This window comes from Hyposmocoma kahamanoa, unplaced genomic scaffold (genome assembly GCF_003589595.1).
Source record: "Hyposmocoma kahamanoa isolate Upper Pololo Valley unplaced genomic scaffold, ASM358959v1 296, whole genome shotgun sequence".
NCBI classification, from domain to species: domain Eukaryota; kingdom Metazoa; phylum Arthropoda; class Insecta; order Lepidoptera; family Cosmopterigidae; genus Hyposmocoma; species Hyposmocoma kahamanoa.
In genome coordinates this window covers 2,539,563-2,556,223 of record NW_020653780.1, presented here as the reverse complement: position 1 = coordinate 2,556,223, position 16,661 = coordinate 2,539,563, and the positions used below count along the sequence as shown (strand labels likewise).

At 34.9% G+C, this 16,661-nt stretch overlaps 1 protein-coding gene across 1 annotated transcript; it reads left to right on the top strand.

The window, feature by feature from the left end:
• The first annotated feature begins 471 nt into the window (after positions 1 to 471).
• On the top strand, positions 472 to 9,861 carry LOC113229236 (piggyBac transposable element-derived protein 3-like). Its single transcript, XM_026462763.1, has 3 exons — positions 472 to 564; positions 667 to 2,052; positions 9,809 to 9,861. The coding sequence occupies exons 1-3, from the start codon at positions 543 to 545 to the stop codon at positions 9,859 to 9,861; spliced, it is 1,461 nt and encodes a 486-aa protein (XP_026318548.1). The 5' UTR covers positions 472 to 542.
• The last annotated feature ends 6,800 nt before the right edge of the window (positions 9,862 to 16,661 follow it).

Sequence of the window (16,661 nt, the reverse complement as noted above, 5' to 3'; positions counted from 1 at the left end):
TAAGGTCAAGAATACCTTTAATCGATGAACTTGTACGACAGCACTGTTTCGTATTGATGAACCGAAAGATAAGTGTCAGGATTCATAGATTTAGTAGCAGTAGAGCTTCTTGTGAAAGAGTTCGTCTTGAGAACTATTGCCAATTTACCAATTTCTACCAAGCAGTAATGTAATGAAAGGAAATGAAATTTATTTGCCTGAATAGTGGTTTACAAAAGATGGTACATATGATATATAATAATAGGACAGTCCTCATATTTCACCAAAATTGGCACGCAAATAATATAATTATGGTAATCTATATTTCATAATTTAACAGTTTTAAAGCAATTCTAATAGCAGTACAGAGTTATTAACTTTAATTAACCCTAGATCACTAAGCTTCGTCGAAACGACGACGCGAATTCGAAAAAAGTGTCGTACATTTTGAGTGCGCGGTCGCACCTATTTTAGCTCCCGTGTAATCTCAGTTGACCCGTTGCCCCCGCGACGGACGGTAGTGTTTGTCGTGCGAGAGGCCTGTGTGCGCCGGATCAGCAACCATGACTCGTCGCATCGACGAAGGTTAGTGTTAACGTTATATTTTGTACTATTGTGTTTCTAATATTTTAAGTTTATTTTTTAGTTTTTACACCATAAAATTAATGTATGTATTTTTTATTTTAGGTACGATTCTTCAGCTATTATTGGCAGATAATGGTGACGAAGAAAATTCATCAGAGAGTGAGAAGGAAGACCACATCGAGGTTGATCCCGCTTATGAGTCAGCTAATGAGGATGAGGTCTCTTCTGTGACACTACATCCACCTCCAGGTCAAGACGTCCAAGTAAATGATCATGCAGCTCCATTAATTGAAGATCAGATACCTGGTACTTCGGCACAGAATGACAACGACTTGATTATTATACCATCGCGTATCGTACTTCGCGGAAAAGATAAGCACAAATGGTCATCAATAAAGCCAAGATCACAAAGCCGAACAGCTGCAAGAAACATCGTGCACATTAGACCTGGACCTACTCGCATGTGCAAAAATGAATTAGATCCTTTGTATTGCTTTTCTTCTTTTATTACGGAAGATATGGTAAATCTAATTGTCACCTATACCAATGCTGAGATTGCACTAAAGTCTAAAAAATACAAAAATGTAACTGCCACTCAAAGACCCACAGATGCTGGTGAGGTTAGAGCTCTTATCGGTATTCTAACGTTAACTGCAGCAATGAAGGATAACCATTTGCCATCAAAGGAGATATTTGATACTACGTTTTGTGGAAATAGATACCGTAGTACAATGTCAAATGAAAGATTTGATTTTCTAATAAGCTGCCTTAGATTTGACGACAAGTCTACGCGCCAACAACGTAGACAGACTGATGTTTATGCCCCATTTCGTGACCTGTGGAATCTTTTCATTGCTGCCTGTCAAGAAAACTACAAACCAGGATCTTACCTTACTATTGATGAACAGTTGCTAGGCTTCAGAGGAAGATGCCCATTTCGAATTTATATCCCGAATAAGCCAAATAAATATGGCATTAAAATTGTAATGGTGGTAGATAACTCGACGAAATATATGGTAGACGCAGAGCCTTATCTGGGTTCTTGTACTAAAACAGACGGCTTGCCACTCGGGGAATATTTTGTGAAAAAATTGACACGCACTGTTCATGGCACTAATAGGAACATAACTATGGACAATTGGTTCACTTCGGTGCCATTAGCCAAAAGCTTACTAAAAGAACCGTACAAGCTGACTTTAGTTGGAACTCTAAGAGCAAACAAACGAGAAATACCGATAGAGTTACAAAACGAGCGCACACGTGGAACTGGTACTGCTATGTTCTGCTATGACAATGAACTCACATTGCTCTCGTATAAGCCCAAACCTCAAAAGGTAGTATTCTTACTTTCAACTTGCGATGAAGAAGGAAAGTTGGATGAGACTTCTAAGAAACCAACAATGGTTGAATTTTATAACCAAACCAAAGGTGGAGTCGATAAGTTGGATCAGATGTGCTCCATTGCTTCTTGCAGCCGCAAAACTCGACGTTGGCCTTTATGCAATTTTTATGGAATGCTCAATATAGCATTCGTAAATAGTTACATTGTATACGTAAGTAACAATATGGAGGCAAATAAAAAACCCCTATCGAGGCGTGAATATATAAAAAGCTTGCATCATAAGTTAGTCGAGCCACATATGCAAAAACGAATACTTATGCCCACACTTCAAACTGGCCTGCGCGATTCTCTTACACACATTTTGAATATGCCAGGAAGTAGTAGATCGGGTTTGACACTTGAGACTGAAGAAAGGGAAGCTGCAGATAATCCTATCGCGAAAAAACGAAAAATTTGTGCCATATGCCCGTCAGCCAAACGAAGGATGACGAAGTCTAGTTGCTACAAGTGCAATAAATCATTGTGTGGCGAACACAAACTTGATGTGTGTCACAAATGTATTAGTTCATAGTTTTATTACCAAAATGTTATTTTTTTTTGTTGATTCTATATGTAAATTTTGATTATTTGACTTTTTGTCGAAGTGCAGTGTTTTAGTTTTTCATAGGTAAGCGCGTAATTACCGCGCGTAAATAGTTTGGAGCGAAAAATATGGTCTCAGTTAAAAGGCTGATTAAGTATTAAATATGTGATTTAAATAAATAAAAATGTTATATTTTTCCTAATAAAAGATTATAATAAATAAATAATGTAAAACAAATAAATATTTCATTCAATAATACCTTATAAACCTACTTTTTGACAGCGTAGTCGAAACGACGAAGGTTAGTATTAAACGTTGAAAAATAAGTTTAGTGATCTAGGGTTAAAATACTACATTATTGGTATGTCATTAAAAAATAAAAAACAAAATTGGTAAATATCGTTTTTTTCTTTTTGGTCAAATAAATTTAATTAAATATTAACATACTATCATAGCAAGCTATTATCATGTCATGAAGATGTAAAAAAATAGTTAATAAGTAAAGTTTTCTTTCTCTTTGGTCAAAACAAATTAAATTAATTTAAATTAAGTAGTCAGATTTATTGAAATTTGTATGAAAATGAGTCTTTAATGGAGTAGAAATTTTTGTCTCTTAGCCATGACATTAGTTCACGTTTGAACATATGATTATTATTTATCAGTTTTATGTCTGACGGTAAGGCGTTATATATCTTTACACACATAACCCCGCACTGTTTCTGGTATTAACTTAATTTGGTAGTACTATTATACACTAACCTGTCTTGGTTTCTTACATTTCTGCTATGAATATCCCGAGTCTTTTTAAAGAGCTTACTTTTGTACTTTACAAATCTTGACACTTCAAAAATATTTGACACTTCAATAATGTAAGCGTTATTGCGTTCCGGTTTTGAAGAGTGAGAGTGCTGGTGAAATTACAGACAAATAGGACTTGTTAAATTGTCTCTCATAGCGACAGGTACAGTGGCAGTGGCCTTCAGATCTTTGCGATATAAAGCTCTGCTGCGTACAACTTGTTTGTCCTGTCACTTACTATCATAAAAAAGGATCGCAGCAAGTGCAAGGCTGTTGTCTCTACCTACCCCGATGGGAAAATATAATAAAAATATAATAACAATAACGCACACACTCAACATAGCCCCGCACTAGGGAAACCCTGTGTTGCGGGTGCCATGGACACACACATAGACAACCACAAATGTCACCCAAACTCACGAGAGAAATAAATGTAGGCCCATACAAATATTATTCCCGGCCCGGGAATCGAACCTGCGACCTCTGCGTGGCAGTCCGGCATGGTAAAGGGCACGAAGTATACCTATGTTGACGTGTACGATGTTCTACGATAATAAAATGAATTTTAAAATTGAGATACAATACTATAATTGAAATAGAATGATATTATTATACAAAGAATTTTTTTTGTTAAATCATTATAATTCGGTGAATTTGTATTACGAGTATATATATTACGGCAGACTGGGGATGATAAATAATTGATTTGTGTCATTAAAACTTGAACCTAAAGACTCGCCTTACGAAATACCGTCTCCTGGCATGGAAAATATGACATTTTTGTTTTACTCACTATTAGAACTGACTTTATTAGAAATACACAGTTAAACTTGTAATTACATGCATCTGTAGCTAACCTGATCTAGGTTCCGACAAACTCTCCGTGACAGAATACGTAATGGCGCATGCACTACATAGACTAGACACATAATGGTCCTTTTTAAATACGATTTTGGGGTGAAGTATAACCTGATTTAAAATACGCAATCAAAAACCGATAACAATGCAACAAAACTCTTGCATTGAAATGTCAAAGAGAATAGTTATTTGTTGTGCAAGGCTGCAAAGTTGTTGTTTGCCGCGAGTGCTTGTATTGAAACCTGAACAAGCAAAGGAAGCTAAGATTGAACCACGAGCGAAGCGAGTCAACTGTGACCATTTGACCTGTAAAGGGCCCGAAACATTGGTTTGTTTGAAAAAAACAAATATACGCGATTTAAATCCGGAAAAATAGTTTCATTTCCTACGTGTAACAATCGCGAAAACCTAAGAACTCGATATCGTTTAATTGGTTACCTAACAAGTTCAGTTCATTTTATATACATTCAATTAATGGAATAATTCCTAACTAGAGCAGTATCGGCGGGTAACCGATGGATGCACGGCGCGTCCGATCGGTTGGTCTGGAAATTTTAAGGGAGGCCTATGTTCAGCAGTGGACGTCTTCCAGCTGATATGATGATGATGATGAAATGCAGTATTTCATATACATATATTTTTTCTTCTTGTGTTTAATTAATATTTAAGTTACATTTTATAATTTTAGTGTTTACTACACTAGTACTTACGTGCCATCTCATCTTGTAAAAGCGGTTCCAACTGAAAACCAGCTTTACAGCAGGCGAGCTGTGACATATGCTGAGTTGGATCCGTTTCAGCTTATAGATGTATGTAATCAATAATTTGTTTTATCTGTTTTGTTTGAATTTTCTTAAGCTGAATAAACGCTTCTTTCTTTATTTCAAAAATATGTTTAGTTCACATCCCTATTTACGATGACAAGTGTCAAAAGATGCCTCTTATTTTGTGAGCACTATAACTTGTATGGACTTTGTTATTTGATAATAAATATGTTTTATTTTATTTTACCCTTTTTTACGTGTCACCCATTAAAAGTCAATGGTGTCACCGGAAAAATTTTGCTGTAGTTGGTTCACCGCTCAAATATTATACTAGGCTCAAGCTCTCGAACGCGGGGTCATGAAATGCAGAAATGGCTTGGTTTGCCAGTTTACGGCGCGTATGATGAAATGGCTTGTTGTTTCTCATAACTGGATATTGCTCGTTGCAGTGTGAAGAGCACATATTGCATTTTATGACTGGATTTTGTGAATCTATGGCAATTTCTCAAAACTACGGCCATATTCAGTCGGCTAAACGGAATTAAAACCGATTGATTTTCGTTAATCCTTTACTATATTAAGTTCTTACAATATCGATGGCATTCTATGAAGAATAGTGACATTAAATTAAATTAAAAACATTTCCCTGTCCCGTATAGTATAATTTAAAAATTCTCTGAGATATAAAATAAATTAAATCAATCGATATTTTAATCTGTTCTGAGCTATGCAAAAAATGTTTGATATGTATAAATTAACTTCGATAATTTTATGTTGGACCTCAAAACTAAGACACATGAGCCTCAGATTACAAAACAAAAGGCAAATGGAGCATACGCAACAACGATGTGAAGCCGCTTTTCATTTATTGTGTGCGTGCCGGCGCATTTTTTTCTGTTTTAATGTTACATACTGGAAATCTTATTTCGCAATATGGTACTTAAGTGGTATTAATGTTTTAATTAAATTATATGCAACATAAGTTAATATTTTACTGTTATTCAAAGTCAAAGTCAAAGTCAAAGATTATTTATTCCATAGGTAAAATAAATTTACACTTGAAAACGTCACATTTAAGCTACTGCTCGTTCACTACGCTGACCTCCCTGAGAAGAACGAGCAAGAAACTCTAGGGATTGCTCTTTTCAAATAAACTTAAATGCTATGGAATACACTTTGAATCAAATTTGTGTGGATTCTGGAGCCATGTCGTCTTTCCATACATCTTTATCTAACACGTAGTCTTCAATTTTGTAATATGATTTTTCGATCAAAATATTTTTAATGTAGTTTTTAAACTTAGGAAATGATAAACTTAATATATGCTCCGGAATCTTATTGTAAAAACGTATACAATTCCCCATAAAAAAGTTGTTTACCTTGGTTAAACGAAATCGTTGTACCATGAGTTTGGACTTAGCTCTAAGGTTAATATTATGGATATCTTCTTTCTTATTAAAATTATGTATATTTTACGGGCATATAAAATATTTGAGTAAACGTACTGTAATGCCACAGTCATGATACCAGTCTCCTTAAACTTTTCTCTGAGAGATACCCGAGAGCCTAGACAGTACACGGTATTATTTGATTTACTTCACACAGAGGAAAAAATATTTTATTGTGATATTTTAAAATTGAAAAACTTTGATAATTCAAAACATTAATTAATATCACAGTAGCGATATTTTAATAACCTTGAGTTTGTACACGTTTTTTATAATACTACCATTTCGCTATACATCGAGCATTCGTTTCTGATTTTGATATGAAGTACAATACTTTTCTAATACTTTTTTATATTAAATTAACTTTGTAATCAATTCCATAGCATTGACGATTATCTTCTAATTAGACAAAAATTGTTTGGTTCCTAATGAAACTCTTTGGAACCTGCGAAGTTATTATTATTATTACATTGGTCAGACCTTGAGGCAGGGGTTCCCCAAGGTGGAATTCTTCCCCTCTATTGTTCTCCGTTTTCATCAATTTAATTTCTCCTATCTACCACAATTCTCACCATCTGTATGCAGAATATCTGCAAATATATGCGCAGGCCAAGATTAATTGCCTGGATGATACGATACAAGCTCGTAATGAAGATCGGGGGCGTATCGCTGATTGGTAGAGTAAGTTTGGCATCAGTGTCAACCCATGTAAGTGTCAAGGTATTGTCGTGGGTAGTTCTCAAGCATTGACTAGGTTAGACATGAGCTCTGTCGCGTTTCTTTTTTATTTATTTTTAGGAATATTTACAGGGAATTTTTAACAATAAATAAATGTTGTGAATCTGGGACTACACATTGATAGTATTTTAAGCTGGAAACCTCAGACTGATTGCATTAGTCAAAAGATCATTGGTACCTTAAGGTCGTTCTACCAATTCAAACACTTTCTTCCCATCTCATCGAAAATCCTCTTAGTACAGGCCACTATTTTTCCTGTCCTTGATTATGCTTATTTTATGTGTGTTATGCTGATGTCACCCAGGAACTTCTCAACAAATTAGATCGCTTAGTTGCATTCGCTTTATTTTTGGACTTCGAAAGTTTGATCATATGTCCGCATGTCACAGTGAACTGAAGTGGCTTACTTGATTTGAGAATACTTTCCACTCTTTACTCTATCATTAATGATAAACGTGCGCCTGGATATTTGAAATGCAAATTTCAATATTTGGGTACATCCCGTAATCGCAATCTTCGCTCAGACAGCAAATTGACTCTTTTAATTCCTAATAGTCTGACATTGTTATATATAAATATGTATATTAAATATATATGTGTATGTATTATATGTTATGTATTTATGTGTATATAGGTTGCTTATATAAGTATAGTTAGTCATATAATATTATGTGCTATATTTATTGTGCTTAAACTATATATCATAATTATTTATAAACTTCTTCCTATCTGTTTTAATAATCATGTTATGCACCCCTGTTAATTATTTTGAACCCAGCTCTCCAGTTGACTGGTAAAGAATACCTAATGGTATTAAATCCGCCATTTGTACTGTTTTATGTGCAATTAAGTTTAAATAAATTGAATTAAATAAATAAGTTATGTATAAATACATTATAACCATTTTTTTATTTTATTGACACGTTTTCTTTCAAGATCACTCTGTTTATGACATGTGCACACAACAATATTTCTCTCGTGAGTTTGGGTGTAATTTGTGGTTGTCTATGTGTGTGTCCATGGCACCCGCGACACAGGGTTTCCCTAGTGCGGGGCTATGTTGAGTGTGAGCGTTATTATTATTATTATTATTAGATATTATTTTTGAATATCAAATATTAATTTAGTATGCTTAAATAAAATAATAGTTTTACCTTGAATGGAGTTCATTTATAGTTTATCCGTAGAACAATTAATATAGACGGAACAAATAATATTATATATCAAAGATAAAAAAATATAAATATAATTTGTTTAAAAAAGTGCACATTTAGGATAGATTAATTATTTCTTTGAGTATCAAATAATATTGTCACTAATTTTAATACGTAATTCTCATGAATCATTTCAAGGATTCAAGGCACATTTAAGCTACTGCTCGTTCACTACACTGACTTCCCTAAGAAGAACGAGCAAGAAACTCGAGGGACTGCCCTCAATTATACATAAATGCTATAGACTACATTGAATCAAATTTGTGTCGAATCTAGAGCCATGACGTCTTTCCATATATCTTTATCTAACACGTGGTCTTCAATTTTCTAATATGACTTTTCAAGCAAACGAACCCACGGACTCTGTTTGAGAGGCGGCAAGTCCAACAAATAAATTTCAACAAAAATTTCCAATGAAGATTGAATTTTAACTTCACCATGTGTAAATGCCGAATTGCAAGCGAAGCTCGCGGTAGCATCGCGTGTTCCAGGTATAATTCCAGAGGTAGGAAGGAACCAATTAAAGATACGAATTTGAATAAAGTTTTGTCCGTGTTACAGTTCCAGTCGTTATATGGTGGTTAGTTTTGCCTGTACTACGCAGTTACACTACAACTCACAATGAATAACAAGAATCGCTGATATATCAGTGCATTTCAGTAATTCATTCAAGATTTGTAATATAATTAACGTGACCATACGTCCCGCTTTTAAGCTTCGTGTCCCCAAACAATGTCCCGTTTTGACAAAAAAGGATACATGTGACATTCTTTTTGTTTAAATACCGCGAAAGTGAAAAATATATAAACCCAGCCCACGAGACTACGCAACATTAATTTTATTCTTTTTTTTATTTTTGATAATTAAACATTTTTAGTTCCTTTTGAAATTCTTTTAATTATTAAACATTTCGTAACTGTAATAAACAAGTGTTTTATTTTTAAAACGCTAATAAATTTACAAGGAGCTCAGTGTATAATGCATTTTACATTACTTATTATCGTTAATATTCTTTCGTTTCGCCTACAGGTTTTAATGCCAGACAGAAATGGCAGCAAAGTGAGAATGTTAAATGGATCGAGAAAGGCGTTTCGCGAAAAAATTAAGGCGAATCACCTGAGGAGTAGCGGGAAAAACTGTTTTGATAGATAAAAAATTATTCAGGTATTTACATTGACTTACAAATAAATGGACGACGGGTCTAATACAAAAACCACGAAAAAAATGTCCCAAGTCAACCTAATCGAAATTTAAATTGTAATGTCATCGCAGTATCGCGCTGTCAGTAGAACAAATGAAGACTAAAGCGGAGTTTGGCGCTCTGTATACGATTTTAGCGCCTTACAAGTGCGGACACTTTTTAGCGCGGACCCGACGTCCATATAATTGTAAGTCCATTGACTTACTATATTTTGGTATTTACTGTAAAATAATGGTCTTATAAAAAATATACGATACACCTAAGGATATTGTTTAAAGAATGTGTTAATTCATTACAGGAACTTTACTCGATCATTCAAATTTCCGAAAACAGGCTAAGACAAAAGTCTAAACAAATTATTTAAGAATAAAATATCTCACTTTGTACATAATTTTTATAGTTGGAGTTATTTCTCTTTAAACTCTGCAGAGAACCTGCTAAATTTTGGTTTGGTTAAACTAAAACCCTTAAACTTAAATTCACGCTTATCCCAAAATTTGAAAAATTCCCAGCGGCTTAACGAAACGCAGCGCCGCCCGCTGCCCTGTCCGTCACCACGGGGCGCTTGTCAACGTCGTATCTGTGTAAAATTTTCTCCATCAGTTCTTATTTTCTTCATATTATTTTAAACGCATAGATTGCGGGATGCGAGTGGTGGCCCGACACTTCACCTCCTAAAATCTAAGCTCGCATTCAAATACCTCGCCTTAACTAACATTTGTCATTGAATCTTGAAGCAGATAAGCTATAGTTATGGTTCAAATTTATTTTTTTTTTTAAATAGATGGTTTTTTGTTATTGTTTTATGCATTATTTTAGAATCCTTATGAATCATCGACTATTTAACCAGAAGTAGAGACGAAATAAGGGCCATCCATCCCTGGCAACTCATCAGGTAAATGGGTCTTATATCACTTTTAAATATCAACTCTCGTTAGCGCTGAAATCACAAATTAGAAAACTGAAATACTGACCTGTGTAAGTCTCCGTATATTCCAGAAATATTCTGTATTTATTGTAATAAACATAATATCTCTAACAATGGGGGTTGTTCTATTCAGTGGTGTGGAAGAAACAGCAAACATCTAATTATAAAAGAAAACCTAATCACATTTCATCGGTAATTAAACATTATATATGTAATTTTGCAATTTTTGTTCATTATAGCATCAAGCTCAAGTTGAACTGGTCGATTTGAAGGGAAACAATTGACGACACCCGACAATTGTCTCGAATGCGGGCTGGCCAATCGGAACGCAGTTGTCACAGTCATGATTTGGCAGAATAGTTTCAAACAAATTAAATGACATTTCGTCTCTATTTCTGGTTATAATGTACTCGTGTTATGAATATTTTTGAGGATAATGTATTTACAGCTATTAATTTTTATTATTATATTTATTTGTTAATATAATTTTGCTGTCAGTATTTGTGATTTAATCATTATTCTATTTTTTCAAATTTTACATGATACTAAGTGAAGATATAGTTTCTTGTCTCGTCATATCCTATATTTTCTAAAGTATTCATAACAATAGGTTTGCTTTTATGATAATAACATCAATATATTCTAATACAAAACTAACCTCGTAAATAGCCAAAATAACTTCGTTTTCACGTTCAAGTCACAGTAAGTAAATAAAAATATCAAAAATGTTTGAAAAGAGCTTCGCGTTTCGCCGTCACATCTTTTCCTAACGCACAGTACACAACACTCGATAAGGAATAGTTGCTCAATTGTATTCGAGAAATCGTAAAAGCAAAGTTTTAGAAACTTTTGTCATAAAACAAATAGAAATGAAGTAGAAGTTCACTTCCCTTACCAGGAAATAAATTTAAGGAATTTATTGCCATAGTGACTGTGAACCGTTCTGTGCCAAGCAAAGCAATTACTATATTTTTTTCTGCTTTAAAATCTCATTCCTCCTCCTGCTCCTTGTGAAAGGTTCGTCTTATTAATGCATTACTGTGTTCCGGTTTTGAAGGGTAAGGATGCTGATGAAATTACGGGCACATGGGACTTATCAAGTGGTAGTGCGTCAGATCTTTGCAATTTAGAGCTCTGAGTAGCACTGTAACAGTTATGGACAGGTCTGTAGCTTTCCATCAGGCGCACGACTTGTTCGTCCCGTCACTTGAAGTTATTAAAAAAAAGACAAACAAATATATAATATTTCATAAGCTATGCAAATTAACGTATTGTGTTAAAGTTTATGAACAAACCTGTATAAAATATGTGTTATTTGTTTATTTCTCTTATGCTTCATTCAGGGGCTGATGCTTCCTTTTAGGTTTGACACAGCCAGTGTTAAGAGACACCGCGCTTTTATATACATAGATAGTTATAATTTGCTCTCAATTTTATTTGAATATTACTTCTTCTGGAACTAGTCTTAAAACTATCATAACTTATTATATAATATTATCTTTTATTTACTTCACAAACTAAAAATAAATTTAATTATAATATTAATGTATATGAGATATATGTATGTGCGAGTCTTCAATATACAATATAATATTTATGTATCTTACAGTTTTATTTTTGAGGTATATATCCTTTACAGAAATGAGTACATTTTTTACAGTTCTTGTTTTTGCCAATGCCTTTCGACTTGTAATGTTGAACCCCTTAGTAGGATCTCGAAATCGAGATTTGTCGAGACGGCGTGCATTTGACAGTCTCGTTTCACGACGGGCTAAAAAGTTTCATCCATGAACTGGAACCGTGTTGTAAAGTTGGACACCAAAAACCAGCGTTAGGAACATGTTTGCGGGTAAATCAGTTGGAGCCCAAATTTTGTTCATGAAATGTTAAAGTTCACGCATTGTTAATTTGACAGTGCGACGTTCCACTAAAAGTACAGCATTTTGTTCCTTGTATACGAGATTGAGAATTTACATTTTGAAAATTTGTATTTATCGCGCACATAATAATAACACGCACACACTCATAGGAAAACCCTGTATCGCAGGTGCCATGGACACATAGACAACCACAAATTACACCCAAAGTCACGAGAGAAATAAATATAGGCCCTACAATTATTTCTACCGGCACGGGAATCGAACCCGGAACCGCTGCGTGGCAGTGTCGCACGGCAACCGTTCGGCCACGCTGGCAGTTATTTATTTATTCATTGCAACAAATTGCTACGCCAAAAGCTAAAGCTAAAATATATTTCAATGGTTGATTAAGACTACACGGCAGAACGAGGAAATCTTTTTGTGGTTAATCTAAAGGTAGTTGAATAATTTAATGCTCGTCGATCCAATCAAGAAAAAGGTGCGTTACACCACAATAGCAGCGTTTTATTTAGATAGATAAACATTTTACACATTTAAAGGCTTTCGTGGTTATTCACCAAATCATTATCACTTATTTTCAAGTATCTTACCACGGTATGAGTCCTTTTTGTTTTCCCGTTATTTCGTAACGGTTACACGTTCCATGGTAACGAGTTGACTGAGCTGAATTGGGACTGTCACGGGTTGAAAAAGTCAACCGTGAAAACAAAAAGATATATTAGATAAACATTTTAATCACTAATTAAATTTTTATTGAATGTCATAATGTTTCACCACCATGATATTCAATTATTTTTTGTGAAATTACCATACTAGTTTGTTATAATTATTAATACAAAGACCGAAAAAATTTTTTTTTACTTTGCTTATTTTAGATTCTTGTTTCAAGTCTGATATACCTACTTTTACAACTTAGCAAATTACAATTTCGTTGTAATACAAGTCCGCAGAAGTTTGCGTATGTGCAACTTTAATTATACAAATTATTTTGATTAATCCATGCAATATTATTATTATGTTTGTTCTAACTATGTCATTTCGCAGTTTCAATTTGCAGTTTAGATGTTTCTGAAGTCTAGTTTAGGTTAATTTGAATATAGATGACTGTCGATGAGTATATACAGTACTGAATGTTATCCTGTATTACATATTAAGAAGACAATAAATGTAATGCTACAAATAATCGACAATAAAACGTAGTGTGAAACCCATTGATGAAGTGCCAATTCAATGGGTGGCTTACGATGGAAATTATATACGAGTACTTACCTGTAGTTCCAAAATATAATGGTTTTGTGAAAGTTCTGCCTTTTAAGTATATGTGACGGGCTATTTGATCCATTGGTCATTAATAATACGGACCGGTTATTGGGAATGGCCAAGAGCATCGACTAATTAATACATTTATTACTTTGACCGGTCCAAGTTAATAATGCCCGGTTGCCCGTGATCCATGATTCAGCAAAACCAGGCGTAAGATGGCGTAAATTTATCAATCGGACCGGACAGTATCTATAATGTTCGGAGGTATGTAATACGCTTTTTAATATTATTTAGATTATACACTTTTTTTAACTCATAGTCGTAAACCTTCCTAAAATATGAAAAATAAAATAAATAAAAAATGCTCTTCTCCTTACTCCTCGCGAGCCTATAACCTAACATTAAATTAACCTAACCGAAAAGGCTACTGACAATTTGTTTTATTACTTTGACCAAGATAGAGTGGTCATCAGTGATATTTAATAAACGTGCAGTTTTTATAACATTGTCCATTTAATGCATGCATTATTAATACCGACTGGCCATTATTCATAATGTACGAGCTTATCAAATTGCGCACAATGTAATATACCAGTCCAGGCTAATGGCAATACCAAACGTGTAAAGAAATAAAAGACCATAGCTTTACACGCGGGAACACGTACACACGCTATACATACACACACACACCTACCTTTGGTATCATTTTCTTGTTTTATTACCGAAAATCATTGTTTCAATGGTTGAAATGAATTTATGATAAATTTTGCAAATTTTGTTTGTCCAAAATTATGTCGCTACAAGAAAACAACTCAGTTTTTTTGTAAAAAATTCATCAAAGGAGTATAAATATTTTATCATCTAAAAAGTTTGACGGAGTTTAAAGGACTAGTCTATACATAAAATTGGGCAAAGGCAAAGTAAGATGATTAAGGACCCGAAAATAATGAAATAACTTGTGGACAAACTTTGACAAAAATTGAGTCACTTTCTTGAGTTTTGTTATCCATATACACTCGTAAATGTCCTACAAAGAATGTCTACCTTCCAACGAAGAACTCAAGCAATAACTACTAAAAGCATATCAGATTTTATTAGTAGCAGTACCTAGAGGTCCTTGTGAAAGAGTTCGTCCAGGAAAGTACTGCTGCCTTACCTATTTCTGCCACCAAGCTGTTTTGCGAGTATTGCATTGCGGATAGAGTTAGGGTGCTGGTAAGATTACAGGCACACGGGACTTGTCGACTTATATCTTAGTGTGAGGGGGCAATGGCAGTGTCTCACAGATGTTTATGATTTAAAGCTCTGTGTGGCACTGCAAGTGATGGCGGCGATAGAAGAGCTCAGTAATCATCGGTGGCATCACAAGATTTTCCTGTGATCCGCAATGAGGCGCAACGAGAGACGTCTGTGACGTGATGTGAAGTGTTACATGGTCCATGGCTTCAACCACTCCACAACTACTATCTCAACTCTCATCGACGACATTACATCGATCGCTCGTGCATCACACAATTGTCTTTCGATCGATAAAAATAATCCAAATTGTATTGTGCAAAGGATTCCATTAAATATCCTAATTTGCAAATATAATAAATCGCTTCATTGAATAGTTTCACCTGTCCTTAACCTTGCAAGTCACGTAACCTAAAAATGTTTAACACCAGGAGCACGACTTGTTCGTCCCGTCACTTATTATTATAAATAAAGAATAGAATTTTAGAATAGACTATAGCAACAAAACATATCCCTGGTACAGTCTAGCCACATGTACAAGTCAAAAAGTGTTTTAGATCATTAAAGTCATAAAACTATTAAGAACTACTTGTAACAAATTATGTGAAATTTTATCGTATAGCTATACAACATCTCTTCATTATAAATTATAATCGAATATACTTTTTAAATTTATACTTTGGAAATTTGGAACGTTTCATCTTACCTGCAAGCTTAGACAGCAAGTACTCTTTAGGACGTAGACAAAGTGTTTCTGATTTTTTACATAGTAAAACATCTTTCTTTTTAAGATTTGAATGGTTGTAGACTTTGAAGCGTTTATTTTACAAAATCAAATTGCCAGCTTTAATTGAAACTTGTGTACACATTTTTAATACTATAGGAGTTTTATTATATTAAATTTAAAATAATACGATCATGCACATAACACGCGTTAATCAATATTTAAAACAATGTTCATTAACATAAAACAATGTATAACAAAACCATTTCAGAATCATGTAAATGACATCACCCAAAGTATCCAAAAGAAAATTTTGAATAAAGCCATTACGAAATAAAACGAAAAAAGAGAATACGTAAAGACTTAGGTCACTTTCATGCACAAAATGTTGTTTATTTACGAGTCGTTTATTCTCGAAATGTCATGGTTGTGTGACAAAGGAAATGCTATTCGAGGTCGGGCATTAGTATTATCTTGTGTTAACCGTAATGGTCATTACGCGCCAATATTTTGGCTAAACTTTATGTATTTTGTTCTGTGTTCAATATGTGTACCTCAGAACACTGAAATTAGTTTTCTGGGATCACAAAGCTACTTAATAACATCGATAGTATATGTTTATTCTACCAACTTTCCCCCGAAGGGGTTCCCGCCTTGTCGTGGCGAAGGGGCTCTAGTAGCTGTGGTCGATTTCATCCCACAGTGAAGCTAAGAGGAACGTACGGGGCCGGCCGATGATGGTAGGCTGGTCCGAGAATAAGGGTGTTCCGCGCGGGCTCGTCTGGTCGCGGGGTGAGAGACGTATTGGTGTGTCGTTGCCGCTCGTCCTGTCCTTTGCGACCCTGACGGGGCTGCACCGCTTAGGGAGATGCAGTGGCGGTGGGGCCGCGGGGGAAGAGACGCGTCGGTGTGTCGTTACCGTTCATCCTTTCCTCCGCGGCCAAACTTGGGCAGTTGGCCCGTGGTGGGCGCTCCGAGGGACTCTCTTCGGAGAGTGCACGTGGATGCGCGTTAGGTTTTGCGGCGGAGCCTGCCATCAGATCCACCGCGGGGGCTGGGGGGCAGCCACTAAACTTCATGGTTGAGTGGATGCTGTCCTGGCAACCCCCATGGCCCCTGG

Excerpts from the sequence above, each read along its gene's own strand:
- LOC113229236 (XM_026462763.1), top strand. The coding sequence starts at position 543 with ATGACTCGTCGCATCGACGAAG. Across the intron at positions 565-666 it reads GACTCGTCGCATCGACGAAG|GTACGATTCTTCAGCTATTA; the intron begins GTTAGTGTTAAC and ends TTTTTATTTTAG. Across the intron at positions 2,053-9,808 it reads TTGCAGCCGCAAAACTCGAC|GAACTTTACTCGATCATTCA; the intron begins GTTGGCCTTTAT and ends AATTCATTACAG.